A 20589-nucleotide genomic window follows, 5' to 3' on the forward strand; every position below is an offset into this window, starting at 1 on the left:
TCGTGTCACTGGGAACACAAATAGTCGGAGCTGTTAAGTACAGGCCTGCGACCGACAACAAACTGGGCTTTCAGGGGATTACATGTGCAATACATCAAACAGCGGGGGGGCGTCAAGGAAGACAAATGGACATCGGTGCAAAACTTTAAATGGAGGTAGCAAAATGCTAATTAAAACGTTTCGGCTCCTTCACAAGGATGATTTTACATTTGGTAGAAGGCTCCTCCTTCATTCATGTAAGGCAGCGCTGACTTGTTTACGTACAGCTGCACCGAGAGTGTAAAATCTGCTGGTTCGACCTGATCTTTACATTGTTTCAGGTACAGTTTTCTCAGCGTTGTTGTATAAAACTGCTGCCCAATGTTGCAGCGGTTAGCATTGAGGCCTTGTAGCTCCATATAACTCCCCCCACCCCCAAGACCATATTGGTTTTAAACCAAGCATGATAAACATCCAGTCCACTTGCAGAACCTGACACAAACAAAAGATGTCGACATTTATGCAAAAGAATCCGACAGCGCCGGCGCCCGGAGCTACATGCACAGGAGGAAGGGCCCCGACGTCTCCAGGCAGTTGGAACCATGTTTAATATAAGAAACCCTGTCATCATATTGTGCAAAAACAAGAACAATTCGATGTTAAAACACCCCTGTAATGGACAATGACTGTCTCTTTTGACCCATCTGTGGTGGGGCGACGTTTCTGGGCGAACTAAACTAAATGTTTCTATGGTGATTACTGCAGCACTGTCTGCAATATAACCCCCCCAGTCTGCAGTGGAAGAAATATTCCTGCAGCAGGACCAAGATGCATGAGAAGACATGTTTACTAAACCCAGAATGTGGACTCGGAGAAGTCTAATTATGAGGCGCTTGAGTGATCAACCCAAGGGAACAGTCAGCAGCCATCCACTCCTGTGGTAGAAGGCTGAGGTGCACACGCCTGCGGAACATGTTGCTGCTGCGTCCGCTTGCTCTTTACCCACAACCTGGGTCACAAAAGGGAAGAAAACGCCCCCCCCCCGCTACTGATATTCCCACCACACAAGCTGTCGTATCATTTACAAGGATAAATGTTGTGCAGAACCACGCAGAGAGCGCGGATCTGCGTCAAACAACAAAAATAGTCATTGCAGAGGGCGGCGTGCGTGCGTGCGTGCGGGACCAACTTGGTGAAACTCTTTAATCTCACAGAGGGTCGCGATTAAGAGCCCTGGAGGAAATGATGCTGCGCTCGGTGCTTCTGCAGAGGGAGAAGATCAGAGCTGGAGGGTGAACGGGGAAAAAAGCCATTTTGTTGCCTCGCACCTGCAGCCTCATTGGGATTCCACACGCCAGCGTCCTGGCGACAGGTGCGACGGCAGAGCACCGCCATGCGTGAAGCCTCCCCCGCAAACTTGATAATCCAACTTGAATCTGCGGTTTTTGCCCAACGGAACGCTCCCCTCCGCCGCCTCTTACGGCGTTAATTGGGACTGGCGGAAGTGCACGCCGCGCACACGGAGCCGACGGAGCCGTCTTTACTTACAGTTCTCAGGAACTGGATCTCATCTTCTCCTTCTCCGCCTTCAGCCATGGCCGTGGAGGAGCCTGCTCAGACTCTGGAAGCCACCGCTGACTGCCGGCAGACAGGCGACGCTGACACTCTCAAGCTGATCTTAGCACAGAACTCATCCACAGCCATATAGGGCTGCCCGGCATCGCCCCCCACTCCTCTTCCTCTCCTGTCTGCCTCCACCACCCCCTCCCTCCTCCTCCTCCTCCTCCTCCTCCTCCTCCTCCTCACAGGCGCCAACAGCAGGACGCAGGAGATCCGTAGTAGAGGATGAAGAGGATGATGATGATGTTGGTGCGAGTAAAGTCACAAACATCACAACTTTCACCAAAAGATTTATATGCTGACATTTTGCTAAATGCTTTTAATTCAAACTTGAGCCTTCATAATTCATTTAAGTCTAAACTTAGGAGCCACCCTTTCGGCCTTTTCCTCTCTTAGAATTGCCTACAAAACAATTTTGATTGGTTTTAAATACACAATTTTGGCGTTAGTGAGGCTTCTTGTCTTATATGTTATGGACAGTTAGTATTTGGATAATTTCTTAGCAGAGCAAATTAAGGAAACAAACTAATTACACCTGTGACATGACTGCCACCTAGCGGCCACCTCAGGCACTTGCTCCTCCTGTTTATATTCAAGTTGGCGATTTACGGACACATAGAGAGCATGCTGGAATGTTCCACGTTGATGACCATTTCAAGGCCAGTAGAAATGAAATAGGTCACGGAATATTCAGATTGAGGATATCATTGACAACCTGCACGCATCTTATTATCATCAGTGTGACTGATGGAGAAGCTCAGTGGACATTTTTGGGCTTGACAGCAAACGGGACAGGCCAGCTCACACCTACAGATGCTACATAATTTCTATCTTCTGATGTGCCAAACTTCCCTATATATTTCTGTGGGAGTGCCTCACTACTTCTACTCCTCACACAAATATCAAAGTTTGTTCTTCTATATCTATAAAAACGTATTTATATGAGTGAAGATCAAGTCGGTCCTGCCCCTGTAGAGCCTTTCCACAACAGTCGAAAGGACACAAACAATTTGAGTTGCTGTAAATCCGATCTGTCAGCTTTCTGCTAAGATGGCATTCTTGTGCTTTCCCCGCAAAGGTCAGTAATCCATCCCAGACAGCTGGCCAGATTAGCCTGATGCCCCTCAGCAGGGGGCCACAACGAAGAGCCTCCCAGGAGGGGCGGCGGGACTCTCACCTGACAGGCTGGCAGAACCTGGACTCTGCGGGAGGAAACTCTTTGGTGACACGTGCTCCAGCAAAGACTTAAGGCAATATTTGTGCTGATGTTGACCCCCCCCCCCCCCCCCCCCCCCCCCCCCCCCCCACACACACACACACACACAAAGTTGGACACCTGGAATAATATATATAATAATATTAATCCCACATTGCTGCCATTCACTTTGAATCTACATGTTTTATAGGGAGGATTTGTTCTTGAAAAACTGTAAATGAGAGTTAAGTGAGGTTTACATGGCAGTGTTGATCATTAAGAAGATCTCATTAACAGATCACACACACACACACACACACACACACACACACACACAGACTGTCACAGTGACAGTGGGACAGACATCTGTGTCAGGGTTAGTCAGGGATAAATGTGCCAAATAAAAGTCTGACAGAAATACCACACACACACACGCACACACACACACACACACACACACAAGCGTGCATGAGTGTATCTCTTCTAATAGGGTCATTTCTTCATTTTAGCAGTTCCCAGCTCGTTGCTGTGTGGATGCACACAAGAGGATTACATGTATTAACAGTAAATCCTCCGTCTGTTTGTTTATACCCCCCCCAGCAGCTACCTGACAGTCCTCAGTCCTGATTGGCTGAAAGGTGCACGCGTCGGTCTGGTGGGTGCGCCACCGTCCTCTGTTGATGCTGCAGACGGGGGAGAAACCTGCTGCGTGAGGAGCCTCCACACGTGAGTGTACAGGTCCACATCTTGGAGTAGCTGTCATCAGTAGGGACATACGTTTAATTTGAGAGCGAACCAGCAAATATTACTGGAACGAGGGGTTGAAGATTCATTTTTAATGGGAGTGTCTATGTCTGTGCGTCACGTGCGCGTTAGAGAAGCTTCTGTTTGTTTGGCTGAAAGTTAAACGTGCACTCATGCTAGTTTAAAACGAGTAAGAAGGCTTCTCGCTGCTTCTCAGGTTGGAGGATCTCTGAGCTCTTCCTGCTCCAATAAATGTCTGCATTCATGTGGTGAGCTCGTGATGGAGAGCAGCCGCGGCACCTTACGCCTCGATATCCCACTCAGCGAGATGAGCTGTGTGAGCCGGTCCCTGTCTCGTCACAGGGGCACAGACCCCCCCTTTAGAGCCCCTCTGAAGACCCCAGGTGAACTTCCCAAGGAGGAGAAGGAGAAAGAGGAGGAGGGTCTGAGAGAATCAGAGATGCCGTCATTCCACCTCACAGACTTTCGGGAAATTCTCCAAGTGTTGGATGACTTTCGTGAGATCCGCCGGCTGACGGAGCTGCTGCCACTGCGCGTCCACCGTCGTGCTGGAGTGGAGATGGGGAACCAGCAGGGGGTGAAGGTGAAGCCCTGCTCTTCCGGATTCAGTTTCAATCGTGACAGGTTTCAAAAGTCCGGATTTCAGGTCCCACAGAGAGCAGAGGGGACGGTCCCTGCCAACAACGGGATAGCCAGGTCTCTGCTGATGCCTTCAAAGACCTCTTCTCCCCCACAGATTATCTGTACGTCTGTGTCCAGGAGGACCATCAGAGGTCCACCTGAACTGCAGCCTGCATGGAAAGCAAGGACTGATTTCCCTTTTAAAAGTGATTTCTCCTCCAAAAAGGGTTCCTCCGTCATCCTCGAGTCTCCTCTGTCTGACTCCGACACAGATCTGTCTGAATATGACAATGAGAACTACTCATCGTCTGGAAACCTGGAGAACGGGAGGAGCACCAGAGAGGGGGGCAGAGGCCCTCCAGCAGACAAGAAAATCCAGCCAGGAGGTGATGGAGATCAGGCAAAACCTCAGCTGGAAGGCGGGACTCAGGTGGGACTCAGTCCAGACTGGGTGGACGAGGGCGGCCACGGCAGGGATGAAGCTGACTTTATTTTGGACGGAGATGATCCACGGGACCACCTGGAGTGCAGGAAAACCTTTTCCAAGACCACGGGCCGCAGTGATGACGAGCACCACTTAATTGAGGAGTTTCAGGCTCTGGGCGAAGCTCTGAGCCAGAGTCTACGTCAGGTCCTGAAGATGGAGGCTGCAAAAGCGGAGAGAGAAGCCTCCATCAAGACCCAGAAGATTACTCCCAAGCCAAACCACAGTAGATCCACAAATAGGATCTTTCCCCTCCTGTCACCTCTCCTCAGCAACTCAGATAGAGACAGTTCATCCTCTGATCACACTGGACACCAGGAAGGCATCTCCATCGTCCTAGAAAATGGACAAAAGAGAGCTTCTCAGGAGAACCTGGAGCTCAGGGAAGAGGATCAGGCATCCAGAGGCACCAGTGAGATCGGTGATCTGCTGTGTTCAGGTAATAATCTAGATCTAGATTATCACACATGTTTGGGAAACTGTTGGGCTGTCTCAGATTTGTCAAAAACCAAATATACCTTTAAGACAACCTGGTCAAGAGGTCCTTGAAAGTTCTGGAAAATTGGTTACATTACATATTAATTTTAAAAAAGATTAAGCCTTCTTGCTGGCTCGCTTTGCAGAGTCTTACTTCATGGTCAAAGGAGCACACACACACACACACACACACACACACACACACACACACACACACACACACACACACACACACACACACATGCTGCTTGTTACTCACAGACTGCTACACTTCCTTCAGGCCACTCGCCTGTAATGACACTGCAGCGTGTGTGTGTGCGTGTGTGTGTGTGTGAGAGAGAGAGAATGGAGAGAGCATATTAATGTTACTGTCAAGACTCGGCAGGTTTCACTCCACTCCCCAGCTGCTACAAACCAATATTCAGCTGTCATGCTCACATTCCTCATCCAGCTCCCCCATCCATCAACTGGGTTTCCAGTGATACGAGCAACAATGCACACCCGTAGTTGACTGACACTGGGAGTTTTACTTCCCTTTTCTCATCTCGTAAATCGCCACTAGGGGGCGTTTTGTTCTGCGCTGACAGACAGTGACTAACCTCATCATTAAGTATTGTTGTATCTTGTATCCTGTAAAATGCCAGAGTGACGCCAGTCCAAAACCGTCTCTGCCAATTTGTAACATATAGCTGTTTGATTCCAGAAGACTTATAGTTGCACGTGAGCCTCCTCACGGTCCAGGCAGCGAAAGGCTGAGCCGGGCTGCAGCAGGACATCTGGTGGTCCAAATAGGATTAAAGCTCTGAAGGATGATGCTGATTAGAGTGAGAGGAAGGAAGGAAAAAGCATGCAAGGTCTCTGGGTTACTCCCCAAACCTAGTGAGCTGAATATGGAGGAGCGCTAACACATGGCTCCGTAATCTGGCTCTGAGCGTGCAGAAACGAGCACTAGTTCCCGCGGAGTCGTGATCTTCTCTTCTGTTTTTGCCTAAATTGAGTGTGAAATGCCTTTTTTTTTTAACTGCGTTGATCGTTTCTCCTATTTGGGATGTTGAACCCATGCCGACTCCTTATTCCATTTGAAACTCTCAGGATTATGAGGTCCATCTTGGTTACTATGATGATTGTTACCATGGTAACTGAAGAAAGGCTCATCTTTATCCTCATGAATTAAAACATTACTTATTCTGATTTGCATTAATAGAAACTGATTTTCCATTCGTATCGCCCCAGCGGACAGAGAGTCTTTATAACTTATCGTCTAAAATTTGTTGCGCACACATTTCTGCATAATTAATATTAAAATCCTTTTGATTTGAAGAAGCGGCCCCAGCTGCCTTCAGTTTTATGAGTTTTGGTTGCAGCTCCGCAGGAGCCGAACCCAGACAACTTTCCCCGTAGACGCATTCTGCTGTGATTTAAAATCAGGCCCTCGTCTGTGCAGATGAGGCTCTGCAGGAGCAGGAGAAGATCTGGCAGCAGGAGGTGGAGGAGTCGCTCTCCTTCTGCAGCTCACTTTCTCACCCCTCCAGACCCAAACACATCGACTTCTTGCGCATCACGGCCCCCGAAGACGACCTCTTTGACACGCCGACGTCCACGCCACTCCCGTTTGATGCTCGGGTGAGTAACTTCCTGTTTGATTGTGGGGGTTTAGTAGCCTAGTGGTCCTAAAGTCATGTTTGATTTAAGGAGACGGCAGTTTCCACACACTCTTTAGCATAGCCAGGAACATGAAGAAAGTAGTACACTCATGTTTACCTGGAGGCTTTTGTGCGACAAAGAGTCCCTTGTGGTTACGTAACAGACAGAATTTATAGCATTAGTATATAGGTGGGTTGCATAAACAAAGGCATCTGTGCTAGAATGAAATGGTAATTTAGCAGGATTTAAATCTTTTAAGCTCTTTTAAGATTGTGTGGAAAAGTTGCCCAGACTGAAACTTGATTCAATTAACATCGTTCCATTGATCCTCATTCTCATAAAATGCTAAATATGTTGAAATATTTTCTCTTGAATGCATTTTCAGAGTCCATTGAAATGAATAAAAATATGTGTAAAAAAATACGTGTAATCACATAATTGAAAGTGTGGCTGACATTTCAATGCCTTCTTTTCAGTTCCCAGTTTATAGAACAATAATCCTAAATACCTCTAATGCGGACAGGATTAATAAATGTAGAGTGAAATAAGAATAATAATTATCTTTGCTGTTAAAACTGACCACAGAAAAGGTCACATGATGGGAAAGTAAAGACTGGTCGGGCGATCGGGTCCATAATCTCTGTAAACTCAGAGTGTCAATAAGAACAACGTGATCTGCCGTGAGACATAATTACACATAACCTCCAGAACCAATGGTTGCTAGTTCTGTTGCCTAATGTTGCTCAGAGGTTATTGTTCAGAGGCGTGCTGTGTTTTCATAAGGTAATCTGCCTTCATGCCTATTACATAAACACAGAGGTCACGGTGATCCTCTCGAGAAATGCAAATGCCCAACGAGCATTTTAGCGTGCAGGAACACACGGCAGGAGCATGAAGCATGAACGTGTTGTCCAATAAGACGCAAGCAAACTTGAGATGGACGGCGAAAATGAGCCAATTTTCTATGTCGTGTATTTTTGTCACGTTAACCGGCTGCTCATTCTGTGGAAGGACCACTTTACCTCGTCTTACGGTGGCTTCTATTTGTTTTTACTTCCTGTTTTTCCCTTTGGTTGGTTTTTATATCCAGGTCCTCCTGTTTTATTTACTCACTGTGCATTTCCACTTCGTTGGCATCATTAGTTAAAAGTTAACAGTGTGATGATGCTGCCTGCACAACACGAAAAAAAGTCATTCTGAATCTCATTTTCATTAAATTCAAAGAAAACAGTTTAATTAACAGAAGGTCTTTCTATTTATCCATGAACCTATGAAACCAGGGAGCTCTGAAAACGTATGCTGTTAGATTTCATGTGAGCTGATTATGGGTCTGCGTACGTGGGGTCAGACCCCTGGATTATCTGGGAGTTGAGAACCTGCAGTGAAGTGAGCCCTCAGTGCTGCTGTGGATTTACGGGACAAATGTTTAACCAGTGATCCCTGGCAGTCCTGTTTACCCTCCTTTGGTTCTGGGTGTGGCGTGCCTCCATCTGCTGGGTGGCCTCCTTCACCTTGGCTCACGGATCTGCCAGGGCGTCGTCCCGATCAGAAGCCGATGTCACCATCTGCTCCTGATTACACCCTGACAATCTGCAGGACGTCGTCCAAGAGGCGGCTCAGTGAACCACTGCAGTGAGAGGAGGAAAGGGAGCAGGAGGCTGGAGCGAAAGCAGAGACGTCGCTTTGACTGACTCACTGCTGGTTTTGCTTCAGCTGCTTTGAGCGGCTGACAACTCTCCACTTTAAGGTTTGGAAACGTTTCTGGTGAGACTTAAAGGAGCTCTTCTTGCAGGATAGATCTATTCCTATTGCAACAATCTGGACTGCAAACAGGTCAGAATTTCTTGGAAACATTTGCTGATATTATTGATCAACCAATAATATCAGGTCCTTAAATGTTGAAATGAAGAAACACTTCTCAGTGCCTCCTCCCTGCTCACTTGTTCAGAGCTGCAACTACAAGGCTCCACACATGGAGGAGCAACAAGTCATCCTCAAGATTTTCAGGGCCCTCGCAGAGGAGGAGGAGGAGGAGGAGGAGGAGGAGTACCTCACACAAGAAGACAGTGAGATAACCTGTGATATGAAGAAAAATGATGACCGAGGCTTTGAGGAAACTCTGACCAAGAGGAGTTCCCTGTCGTGGCTTCTACTGCCCCCTGCTGGAGATAAATTCTTCTGCGACTCAGAAGAGGCAGAAAATGGTCCCCAAGTGACGAATGAGGAGAGGAGAACAGCAGGAAACAGCTACGAGAGTTTTGGAACGGAGCGAGAGCTGAATAAGCAGAATGAACGGCGAAATGCGACGGGCGATTGCGAGCCAACACATTGTCCACACATTTTCGACTGCAGGTATCCTGATTGTGTTTGTGCTGCAGTGCTCAAGCAGGATGAGGATGATGATGATGATGCAGGAGAAGCTGAACACAGCCTGAGAGAAGAATCCGAGCAGTCGGACGTGGGTTTTGGAGCAAAAGACGCTTCAAAATCTGGACCAGAGGCTGGAGAGCAACATGGATCTACTGGGAAACCAACACTGGAGCAAAGTGATGAACATTTCTACTTCAAAGATGATAATGAAGAGAGGAGTGGTGCCGAGGAAGAGGGCAAAAATAGGGAAATCAAAGTGTTTCCTTACCACCTGTCCAGCCCTAAACATGCTCCTTTGAATATTACCCCTTCAGACATGGCCAGAAACCCTCCACCGGGCTCCACCATCTCCAGAGCCACTTACTCCCCCGTCTCCCCTACAGAGAAGCACACCCAGCTCCCAGCACTCTTCAGTGGACTGAGGGTCCTCAGGAAGGGGGTCCTGGGACCAGAGCAGGACAGCGTGGCCCCACTTAGACCCTCGCCTCAAAGATCAGATGGGGAGATCCTCCCCGGGAAAGGAGGGGAAGCTAAAGGGAGCATCCTGGAGCAGATCTCCAATTTCCTGAGCCGAGAAAGGAGGGGTGAGGAGGAGGAGAAGGAAGAAGATAGCGAGAGGAGACAAGTCCAGAGCGAGGAGGACGCAGACGCTCCATCCGAACCTCTGAAACCCGTGTCCAGTGCAGAGGCAGCCTTCGACGCCTTTAAGGCCTTTTTCACCCCCAAACCTCTGAAAAGAGACCCAGGAGAAAAAATGGACCTGGAAGCTGTGAGGAAGAGGATCAAAGCTGAGAGGGATGCTCTGCGGGCACTTTTTGAAGGAACCTCGGTGAAGAGCTCAGAACAGAAAGAACCATCGGATCATCAAGTAGGAATGCCCTGTTATGGAAGACAGCATACTTTCAATTAAATAAGTATTTGCAGTCTGAAAGAGAGTTTCAATATTATTATTCTTCAATTACAAATGATAGAATTAGGTTTTTTACATTTCTATCAAGTTTAAAACTAAAATAAAAACTCCGAACAAATGAATTAATCCACACAAAATCTGCCCTCCGACTGGTTCTGCCAGTCGCATTCAATGCCGCGAGTATTTCTTAGTATCTGGTGACCAAATTCCATCTGTTTGTTTGAGATCCGTCTTGTTTTATCAACTCCAGGCAGAAACATGCAGCCCAGCAGAAGGAGAGGAGAGAACTCCTGGTCGCCTTCAGGCTGTCTGGCCGCCGCTGAAAGAGGAAAAAGTTGGGCTGAAATACACCGAAGCAGGTACACAAGCACTTAAAAAAGCCCTTGAAAACAGCCTTAGTCGACAAAGTGCTCCCCATTTCCTCCCACAAGCCCATCCCAGTTGCTTGCTGTGCTCAGACACAGTCATCCTGTCCTACGCACCTTTGGCAGGTGCCTGTTAATCGCTCTCCCTTGTGGTTTTTATAGTGCACTGTGTAAACAGTAGGACACAGCTGAGATGATAACCACTGTTTACACACTGGACTGTAAAGTGAGAGCGATTAACAGCGGAGGTCATTTCACGGCAAAGCTGGTGAAGGAAACAACCCACAGGCAAAAAGAGCAAAGAACAGAGGAGAGCGATCACCGAAACACGAGTTAGAGAGAGTTTGGGGAGTTAGAGAGTTTGGGGAGTTAGAGAGAGTTTGGGGAGTTAGAGAGAGTTTAGGGAGTTAGAGAGAGTTTAGGGAGTTAGAGAGAGTTTGGGGAGTTAGAGAGAGATTGGGGAGTTAGAGAGAGTTTAGGGAGTTAGAGAGAGTTTGGGGAGTTAGAGAGAGTTTAGGGAGTTAGAGAGAGTTTAGGGAGTTAGAGAGAGTTTAGGGAGTTAGAGAGAGTTTGGGGAGTTAGAGAGAGTTTAGGGAGTTAGAGAGAGTTTAGGGAGTTAGAGAGAGTTTGGTGAGTTAGAGAGAGTTTGGGGAGTTAGAGAGAGTTTGGGGAGTTAGAGAGAGTATAGGGAGTTAGAGAGAGTTTGGTGAGTTAGAGAGAGTTTGGGGAGTTAGAGAGAGTTTGGGGAGTTAGAGGGAGATTGGGGAGTTAGAGAGAGTTTAGGGAGTTAGAGAGAGTTTAGGGAGTTAGAGAGAGTTTGGTGAGCCAGGCTGTTGCCTCTGAAGGTTTCCTAACGAATAGGCGAAGATGGAAGAGCGATCGTGTCTTTTAAGGGGAAGGCAGGTGGGCGTGAACCAGGTAGAAGCTCCGCCCCAACCTGATGATGCACCGCTGGCAGTCAGATGCTCGCTGCTTGACTTGAAGCTTCTTTTGAGATTTTCTATTCAGTTTCACAATGTGTGTTGCAGAAAACACTAGGTGGTAAGGCTACAAAAAGCCTATACACACACACACACACACGCACACACGCACACACACACACACACACACACACACACACACACACACACACACACACACACACACACACAGACCAACTTGTCGATGTCTCTTCATTGTTCTTCTTTCAGAGCACCAGGCAGCTCTCCTCCAGCTAAAGAGAGAATGTAAAGATGAGCTGCAGAGGTCAAAGGTGCGTATGAAATCCACTCTGTATTTATGGTAAATAAATTCACGAGCAAACCGCGTCTGTGCCAGTGTCTGCTGGCTTTTCTGCTTCTGCTGAAGGGTTGGTCACGCTGTATCGGGCCAGGGTCTGACTGCTCCTAAAAGCACAAAACCCATCTGTCTTTAAATGGTGGAAATGATGAGTTATAGAGAAGTTTTTCACTTTTCAAAGCTGAATTGAACTTGGCACATAACGAATGTGCCGAGGAACAACCTCTCCGTCCTCCTGCTGTTCCTCCTCCCCTCGGACCTTCCTGTTTGTTGGCTTCTCATATTGAAATTGCAACCAAATGTACCCTAAAAATACAAACTGAATATACAGACTTTTATAGTAATAATAAATAATAATTTCAGGAGGACTATGATGAGAAACTCTCTACGATGATGAAGATAAATGAGGACAATGTCTCCCGTCTGCGGTTGTCTGTGGCCGAGCTGCAGACCAAACTCTGCTGGGCCGGGGCCTGTCGCCATGGGGAAGTCAGAGACGTTGCCGTATCAACAGAAGATGACGCTGTGAACAAATCTTTCCGCACGGTGTGCATCCAAACAGACAGAGAGACGTTTGTGAGAACTCCTGATGATGGCAGTACAGGGAAGCAACAGCAGCAGAGGATGATCCCCAAAAAGCTGGATCTGACCTCTGTGGGTGTCACGCTGGTCGGTCAGAGGGATGATGCTCTGTCTTCCTCCTCACATGACCTCCAACCTGCGCTGTCCGAACACCCGGCTCCTTCTCAGCCACCTCGTACCCAAGCGAACAGTCTGCCACCACCTCCTCTTCTGACCCCTGAAAGCCACACGCCGCCTCTCAATAGCCCTCCACCACCCCCTCCACCTCCACCTCCACCACCCGGTGTTGCTCCCCCACCACCACCACCACCTCCCCCTCCTCACAGTTGTGCTTTCACAGTTGAAAAGCCTCCGAGAAAACCAGAAGTGACGCCATCAAGACCCATGAGGCCGCTTTACTGGAACAGAATCCAAATTCAGGACAAAAAGTAGGTGTAAAGTCAAACTCCTACATTAGTGACCTCACTAGAACTATTGCACCATTCCCAGGAATCGTTGAACCTGTCCTCATCCATGTATATTAAATAGAGATGCTTTCCTTCCTTTTTAGCAATGACACTCTGTGGAACAATTTAGAAGAACCAAAGATACTCAATGCCAACGAGTTTGAGGAACTATTTGCCAAAACCATCACTCACCCTAAGAAGAAGCCGCTGTCGGAGGCCTATGAGAAAAAAGCCAAAGCCAGGAAGGTAACACACCGATTTCCTCTAACTTTGATATAGTCAGTCCTTTTGAGATGTTGTGCAATGTATATTCTGTCCGCTAGAGGGCGATGAGAACGTTGAGTTTCTCCATAAATTCGGATTTATTTTAGAGGAACACAGGCGTTAATGTTTTACCTGCCACATGTTATATGAACACACATAGCACATGTTTTAAGCCTTATCTGCATTTTAATCATTTTAGTGCAATTGAATAAAAAGACTTATGAAGATCTTAAGTTTTAAAACACACATTGTTGCCGACCAGGAGGTGGAGGTAACATTTAATTGAGTTAAATCCTTCATGTCTATCACTGCCATTACCAGTGCAAAAATGTCCTAATGCACCATGGTGAATGAAATCTGTGCTCAGTTTTCTTCGTTTTCTTCCAAGAGTCTCAGCTAATGAGTCAGTAATGGTTCATAATGGCAAAGTGGTCATGGCAACTCTCTTTTTTTCCAGATCATTAAGTTGCTGGATGGAAAACGTTCTCAGGCTGTGGGAATCCTTATATCAAGCCTCCACCTGGAGATGAAAGATATCCACCAAGGTGAGATTTTGCCCGTTTCATTTGCTCATTTGTGTTGCTCGGGTGATGATATCAAGGATATATGTGTATTTTTACAAGAGATTATAAATCTCATTCAAAATATTTTTGAATGATTTATTCAATAAAATACTCCCCAAAGAACAAAAAAATAGAGCATTTATGCAGATGCCTCCAAACACAAAGCTGCAAGCATGTTCAAACTATACAGAAAAGGATCAAGCATTATTATAAATTAATTTAACAAGACTTTATGAGAGATGGAATGACAGAAAACCAGAGCCCACTAGAGCTCATCCAAACATGTGGAAGACAGCAAGGTCAACTGGAGGGTGGTCCTGTGGCCTGGTAAGACCAGGTAGAGCTAATCCACGCCTCAAACATGATGTGTGGAGGATTTCAAACTCTTCACATCATCTACAGTGAATCTGTTTTTCTCTGAACAAGAAGGTTAAATGTGGTCAAAAATCAGTGGAGGACCGAGACCCGACAGCCTGAAATCTATTAAACCTCCAAAAGGTTAAATCCCTCTTTCGCCCCATTCAACCATTTGTCTGATTTTTTCCCCACTTGCAGCCATACTGACAGTGGACCACTCTGTGGTGGACCTGGAGACCATCGAGGCACTTTATGAAAATGTAGGTGGCGCCATTGCACTTGACCAGAAGAGCAGCCGTGTGCACGTGAGTCATGTTTTTATGATTTATCTGCAGAGGGTGCAACCAGAGGAACTGGAGAGGATCAAGAACCATTACGAGACATCGGAGGAAGAGGAAGTTAAGCTGCTGGACAAACCTGAGCAGTCAGTATCTCCCCTGCTGACAGACATGTTTAGACTCTTCACCAGCCATTATTTACGTGCACGCTCCTCAGGAGAATAAATAGACAAGCTCCAGGCCTGTGTGCTGTTTTTAATATCTGTCATAGAGAGATGCACACTATGCTCACCCTTTCCTGTCCACGTGGTTGTGCTCCAGATTCCTGTATGAGCTGTCTCAGATACCAGACTTTGCGGACAGAGCTCACTGCATCATCTTCCGCTCAGCCTTCACTGACGGAGTCACGTCCGTCCAACGCAAGCTCCACACGGTCTCCTCGGTTTGCGAGGTACGAGCGGCTTTGCGTGGTTCGGTGCAGAATCCTCATCAAATCTATTTCAATTTGATTTTACCCGACTGCGGTTGAAAGGTTTTACTGGACAGCTGCGATGTCAGGAGGGTGGTGGCGCTGGTTCTGGCTCTGGGGAACCACATGAACGGAGGCAGCAGGGTCAGAGGTCAGGCGGACGGCTTCGACCTGGAGATTCTACCTAAACTGAAGGACGTGAAGAGCAGGGTAAGACTTGCGATCGTGGCTGTGCTGCTCAGAAGCTGGAGTGAAAGCATAAAAAGGACATTCCACATGAGCAACTTCCCCATTTTGACTGTGTGCCGTAGTGTGTATCAGAATATAAGAACAAAATGACGCAGAATTAGCTGTGAGTAAAACCTGTCCATTTTCTTGATTTGCTTTCTCTTCATTCTGTATTTTAGGACAATCGTATCAGCCTGGTGGACTTTGTGGTTTCATACTATCTGCACAATGTAGATGAGGTATTAGCCTGATTTTTATACAGTTCCTCGATTATTCGGTAATAAATCCAATGCGGCTCTCATTATGGTTCTATCCATGATTTAACAGAGCTTTCTCTGTGGATTCTGCAACCATAAAACTATGTGTCGCCAGTTTAATGGTGGATGTGTGTTTGTGTTGTCTGTGTTCGAGCAGAACGCCGGCACGGACAAGAGCGTGTTCCCGCTTCCCGAACCTCAAGACGTCTTCCTGGCTGCGCAGGTCAAGTTCGATGACCTTGACCGAGACCTGAGGCAATTCGAGCGAGATCTGACAAGTACGTTGTGTCTGAACTCTCGGATTTCCAACTGGTCGCTTTTAAAAAACACAACAGTCCAAAAACAGATCCTTGTGGAACCCCCGCAGCTAACCTTCACAGTATGACATGAGGTATTAAAAAACACAAAACCAGAATGTGTAGAGGTAAAAAAAAAAAAGAGGTAAAAATGAAAATACTCCCTTCCCCTCAGCTCAGATCTTAGATGTTTGCACATTAGCTTCACTCCCAGCAGATAGGCGGCGAGTGTCAACATCCGCGCTGACTGGCTGTCTGTAATGCTCTCCATGTGGTCATTTTTATGTGTTTTGTTTAAATGTGTAACTCTATCGCTCAAAATTTTTCGACGTTCCCACAGACCAAACCTCGGGCCAGACTGGCATCCCCCTCCTCCTGTTATTCACCACCCTGGTTTCCCATTACTGGCCACAACCATTGAGGAACTGTTTAGACTTTAGGCTAACGGCCTGCTTATTTGACAAACTCGAGTTAGCTCGAAACCTCAGAACAAAAGATTTCCTCTTGTTTCTTATCCTTCTATCCTGTTCTGCTCGCTCTGTAAGCGTGCCCGTGTGACGCCATTGAGCGTGTCAGCCATGTCAAGCAGACAATGTGAGCACAATACTGGGACTTATGTGTGAGCGAGTGCATTGTTTTTGCATGCGCATGTATTCGGAGACCAGCAGGAGTCTCGGTGCTGATACAGGCCTGGCGCCTTTCAGACCCAGCTCCTAATCCTCCTGCTCAATCAGATCTCTCATCGTTGGGCCTTTGTGCCCCTGTCGCCAGCACGGTGAGACCATAGCTTCCCACTTATGTAATCTCCAGACCTCCAGTATCTGCCGTGCGTCTGCGGCACATCTGTGCAGACCCGTGGGTTCATAAACTGCCCGACTCCATCTCCTGGGCTCCGGTGTGGCCCCAGATGTTTGGCACAGATAGGTTTTTTTTTTTTACCTCTCAACAGAGGTTGCCTTATCGCCCTGTCTACCCAAACCACCGTGCAATCTCAACCCCCCCATGGCAGGTTCCTTTTGTTCTGCCCGTTTGAACCACCCTCATCCTCTGTGTTTTCTCTTTGGTTGGTATGAAATGTTTCCCAACAAAGTTAAAGGGGAAAGGGGGCTATTCAAGGACTATTGATCATTAAAATATCTTGTTTCTTTCAATCATCTTTACTGCAATTAACAGTCATCTCCATGTAATAATATATTTAGACTGCATTCTTTCTTATTTAGGTATAGAAATTGTTATATTTTCTTACACATCAATATTAAGTTGATGGAATCTGGACACTTACAATAAATTCCATTATGGATGGATGGATGGATGGATGGATGGATGGATGGATGGATGGATGGATGGATGGATGGATGGATGGATGGATGGATGGATGATGGATGGATGGATGGAAGTAATAGAAGTAAAGTGCTTGTTCCAGTCAAGATTGCCTTTAGGTCTCAGGAAAATGATTCATTTACCAGAAAGAAACCTTGATCAGGACCAGGCTCAGGTCGGGGGAGGGCTGTAACCGATGGGATGACCTAAACATATCGCCACCCAAACTTTAAAATATGTTTGTGAAAACACTGAACCCACACAATGGAACTAAAGCACTGCTTCCTTCCACTGTGCTGGGGTGATTCCCGTCCCACATCTGAAGCCGCCGGGCTCTCCGTTTACGTGAGGGTCGGTGACCCTCGTCGGTCCGAAGTAAGCAAACTTCTGTCAAAGAGCCGAACGGAGGGAAGGCTGAGGGAGACACCCGCCTCCGCAGTTTACACAGATTCAAAATGAAAACAGTATTCTTTTGTAATCTTATCTGGGAGCTGTTGATCGAGCGTCGGGCTGGGGGGGGGGGGGGGACTTGGCTCCCTCCGCAGCCTCTATTATGACTGGCTCTGCAGACTGGCTCCTCTGATCCAACGTAGAGCCTGGCAGAGAGAGAGTGGGGGGGGGGGCATTCAGTCGCCATCTCTGGGTGAATCTCAGCAAGGGGTATCTAAAGAGGAAGCGCGGCGCCGATAACCCCCTGCTCGGACACAGGTGGAGCTAGTTTGATTCCGAAACTCTCTCTTTTCATCCGTCAGGCTTTGGTTATTGGAACCAAAGCGGAAACGGTGATGGTCAAAGCAGCGAAAGGGTGATCTAAAGATCATTACCGACCCAAAACGAAACATCTCCAATTATCTAATTCAGGTTTACAAGCACGGAACAGAACCAAGTGAAATGTTGGCTCCGACTTTGAAACGAGAGAAAATACACCCACGCCTTTATTAATTCAACAGCTTCAATACATGAATGTGGTTTTACACAACCTATTTTTATTGCATGTTGCCGATATTGTCCTATTTTCTAAAGAGATTCCGTCCTTCCTTGTTTTCCATTGCAGAATGTGAGAAAGTTGTGCAGAGAGTTTGCTCTAACTCTCCTGAAGAACACCTGCAGCCATTTAAAGACAAGATGGAGGCATTTGTGCTCAGTGGTGAGAATAGCAAACAGATGAACTCAGCAAACACAACATGCCGCCTTCAGAACCTGCTCAGTTCTCCTCTGATGGTTCTCCGTGTCACGCCAATCATTGGCTTCGTTGGCTTCATTCCACCACCCACCCAGGTGTCACAGTCTCACTTAGTAGGTTTGCTTCTATCTGTGTTTGGGAGGTTGGAGGGATCCTGGTTAAAGGCTAGACGCTCAGATAAGGATCGGACAGATTTGGCAGAGACGAAGACACACACTCCCTGGGACAAAATCATCTAGTTAACTGGAGCATTTGCTGCCCTTTATTCCCAGACACATATAATTGCAGATTTTGTCTGCAATCGTACACTTAAGTCCAAATATTTGTCCTCTTTTTTCATTTAATTTGTCCTTATTTTACAGCCCGTAAAGAACATGCAGAGGTTTCCTGTCAGCTGATGACTGTTCAAAAAAGGTTGGACAATTAAATCATAAATTAATCAATCTAGTTAGCTGCTGATAGCTAATTCATTCAAGTGTATTTATGGGTGTACTGACATTAAAGAAACCTAAACTTGTCTTTGTTTGGTTTTTGCTTTGCAGCTTCCAGAACCTGGTTCAGTACTTTGGCCTAAAGCTGAAGGTTGGGGAGAAGCAGGCGACCAGCGACCACTTCTTCATGCTTTGGTTTGAGTTTTGCGCAGACTTCAAGGCCAGATGGAAGAGGGAGAACAAGGCCATCTCCAAAGAGAGGTATCTGACCTAGCTGCCAGGACAACTCAGGACTTCTAGGTTCTTTAGCAGTGTTCCTGTTGGAATTTGAAACACCAGATTTTTCCTGCTGACACATCAGATTTCATTAGTATTTGTAAAATCTCCAACAAATGAGTCAAGAGATTTTTCACTTTTTTCACAGACTGAAAGAGGCTCAGCTGTCGGTGAAGAGAATCACTGGAGAAAAGAAGGTGGAGACCAGAAAGCTTAACCCCAACAGCCTGGTGAGACCCGATTTATGAGGCTGAAATATTCTAAGATGCAAATAGAAATGTGAGAACGTTTCTGTTCTCCCAACAGAAGGAACGACTACGACAGAGAGAAGCGAACCTGTCGTTACCATCCTGAACAAACCATCCAGGGTGGCATCAAACCACGTCTACTTTGCAAAAGTTTTTGCACTTTTAACTTTCTTCTCAAGTGCATTCTTCATCTGACTGTAGTTTAATTCAAATCTACTCAAATCAGTTTTCTTCTAACTCTTATGTGCACTAGAGCCTGAGGGGAAAGCTTAAAGCGTGTATAGATTCTTGTGTTTGTAGCCTGATCTTGTCAATATATTTCACAAATAAAAATCTGAATCACAAATATTGGACTTCATTTTGCCCATCTATTTTATTTTTACATTTATTCATAAGCAACTTCCCATTAATGTATGCACATACTGTATGATACAATGTATTTCAGACAAGTGACATTTATAAGTGCAGGTTATTTTACTTATTCATTTCTTTCGGTCGAAAGCTTTGCTTCTGCTTTACTTTCCACACAGTGGAAACAAAACTACCCTCACAGTCTCAAAGGTTAATAATGTAACAATGTTCCTTTAAATCAGCTCTGAAAATGTGTCAGATCTGCAACTTAATAGATGTTAAATTAAGCAGAAATACTCCGAGCCCTGTACACGGAGGGATCATTTATGCAGTACTTGGGCACAGGATATTTGGAAAGTGACAACGTTGATTGTTGTGATGTTTCCTGAAGCAATTAAAAGGTGATTTAAGGGTTCCGGCATCACAAATGCTGGCGATAACCGCCTTTTTTTTTTTTAATCCACTGAGGTGAACAAAAAGCGTAGCTGTCCAGACATTCACTGATACTGGTGTCAAAGTTGTAATTCTCCTTATCTAACGTCCTTTAAGCAGGTGTACTTTGCATGTGCTGCGTCTAATCCATATCTATAGTCGTGCAGCGGCACTGCTTTACGCGCTGGACGCGTTTCTTCTTGGTACTCGGCGTCTGACCCGGGCAGAAGAGGGTGTACGTGACGCTGCTGAACGTTTTGGGTTTACACGCGGAGCAGGACTGGAAGACTCCCCCGTCCTGGTAGGTGTGCCTCGGGATGTAGAAGGAGTTGCACTGCCCGTAGCAGAAGCGGTTGATGATGACGCGGCTCAGGCAGCCCTCTTCGTGGATGGTCTGCTTCAGTGGCTGCGTTTTACACCAGTCCAGGCGCAGGTAGCGACGCTCCGTGACGTGCAGCGCCTCCTGACTGGACTCCAGGACCTCGTCGGCGGAGGGTCCAGGTCCCGATCCCCTGGAAATAAATCCGCCGATGGCTGGTTGTTGGCACCTGTCCGCGTCGTTTGGGTTGTACTTATTCGGGTGCGGGAAAGCACCGTGAAGGGTGTCCACATCAGCCCTCCCCAGCGGGCTGGACAGGAGAGTCAGAACCGCCGCAAAGGTGAACACTGTTGGGATTTCCATTGCTGCCACTGTTTTGGAGTGAAACGCCAGTTAGTTTACGCGCGTATGACGCAAAAAGCAGCGTCTGTAGTTGTCTGTAGTTGTTTACCTTGATGAACAGGGGTCTTCGGGAGAATTTGATGCAGTCAGCGTGTGTTTCCCCGGATTCTGGTTTTCTCAAAAGCACGATGTGGGCTTTTCTACAGCGCTGCAGAACACGCCCCCCCCCCCCAACCCCC

General features: G+C 46.9%; 3 protein-coding genes across 20 annotated transcripts in view; 1 reads left to right on the plus strand and 2 right to left on the minus strand.

Moving 5' to 3' along the window:
* ryr3 (ryanodine receptor 3) overlaps window positions 1-1718 on the minus strand; it is a 57094-nt gene extending 55376 nt beyond the window's left edge. For all 16 annotated transcript variants that reach the window (XM_011612125.2, XM_029849938.1, XM_029849936.1 and 13 more), the window contains exon 1: window positions 1528-1718. In XM_011612125.2, the coding sequence (XP_011610427.2) occupies window positions 1528-1575 (48 nt within the window). In that variant the 5' untranslated portion in view covers window positions 1576-1718. The remainder of the gene's footprint in view (window positions 1-1527) is intronic.
* A 1684-nt stretch (window positions 1719-3402) lies between these two features.
* On the plus strand, window positions 3403-19244 carry LOC101061134 (formin). 3 transcript variants are annotated; one of them, XM_029850041.1, is made up of 19 exons: window positions 3403-3520; window positions 3756-5103; window positions 6586-6764; window positions 10316-10424; window positions 11621-11682; window positions 12072-12718; window positions 12841-12982; window positions 13458-13545; window positions 14119-14180; window positions 14256-14344; window positions 14520-14649; window positions 14731-14877; window positions 15075-15134; window positions 15310-15430; window positions 17823-17915; window positions 18314-18365; window positions 18494-18643; window positions 18807-18888; window positions 18965-19244. In XM_029850041.1, exons 2-19 carry the CDS (start codon window positions 3819-3821, stop codon window positions 19010-19012), a joined length of 3546 nt encoding a protein of 1181 aa, XP_029705901.1. In that variant the 5' UTR covers window positions 3403-3520; window positions 3756-3818; the 3' UTR covers window positions 19013-19244. The 3 variants fall into 3 exon arrangements, with proteins under 3 accessions (XP_029705901.1, XP_029705904.1, XP_029705902.1); XM_029850044.1 differs by lacking the exons at window positions 3403-3520; window positions 3756-5103; window positions 6586-6764 and adding exons at window positions 8466-8618; window positions 8734-10023; XM_029850042.1 differs by lacking the exons at window positions 3403-3520; window positions 3756-5103; window positions 6586-6764 and adding an exon at window positions 8466-10023.
* Window positions 19245-19254: 10 nt separating this feature from the next.
* On the minus strand, window positions 19255-20564 carry grem1a (gremlin 1a, DAN family BMP antagonist). The gene is made up of 2 exons (XM_011612122.2): window positions 20460-20564; window positions 19255-20379 (listed from the first exon to the last, which is right to left on the minus strand). The coding sequence occupies exon 2, from the start codon at window positions 20369-20371 to the stop codon at window positions 19832-19834; it is 540 nt and encodes a 179-aa protein (XP_011610424.1). The 5' UTR covers window positions 20372-20379; window positions 20460-20564; the 3' UTR covers window positions 19255-19831.
* Between the last annotated feature and the right edge of the window lie 25 nt (window positions 20565-20589).

This window comes from Takifugu rubripes, chromosome 16, assembly GCF_901000725.2.
Source record: "Takifugu rubripes chromosome 16, fTakRub1.2, whole genome shotgun sequence".
Taxonomy (NCBI): domain Eukaryota; kingdom Metazoa; phylum Chordata; class Actinopteri; order Tetraodontiformes; family Tetraodontidae; genus Takifugu; species Takifugu rubripes.

What these genes read in the sequence shown, in the direction of transcription:
- LOC101061134 (XM_029850041.1), top strand. Translation starts at nt 3,819, where the DNA reads ATGGAGAGCAGCCGCGGCACCTTACGCCTCGATATCCCACTCAGCGAG. An exon ending in CGGTGATCTGCTGTGTTCAG is followed by an intron (nt 5,104 to 6,585) that starts GTAATAATCTAG and finishes TCGTCTGTGCAG; the next exon opens with ATGAGGCTCTGCAGGAGCAG. An exon ending in CTGCTGGACAAACCTGAGCA is followed by an intron (nt 14,345 to 14,519) that starts GTCAGTATCTCC and finishes GTTGTGCTCCAG; the next exon opens with ATTCCTGTATGAGCTGTCTC.
- grem1a (XM_011612122.2), bottom strand. Translation starts at nt 20,371, where the DNA reads ATGGAAATCCCAACAGTGTTCACCTTTGCGGCGGTTCTGACTCTCCTG.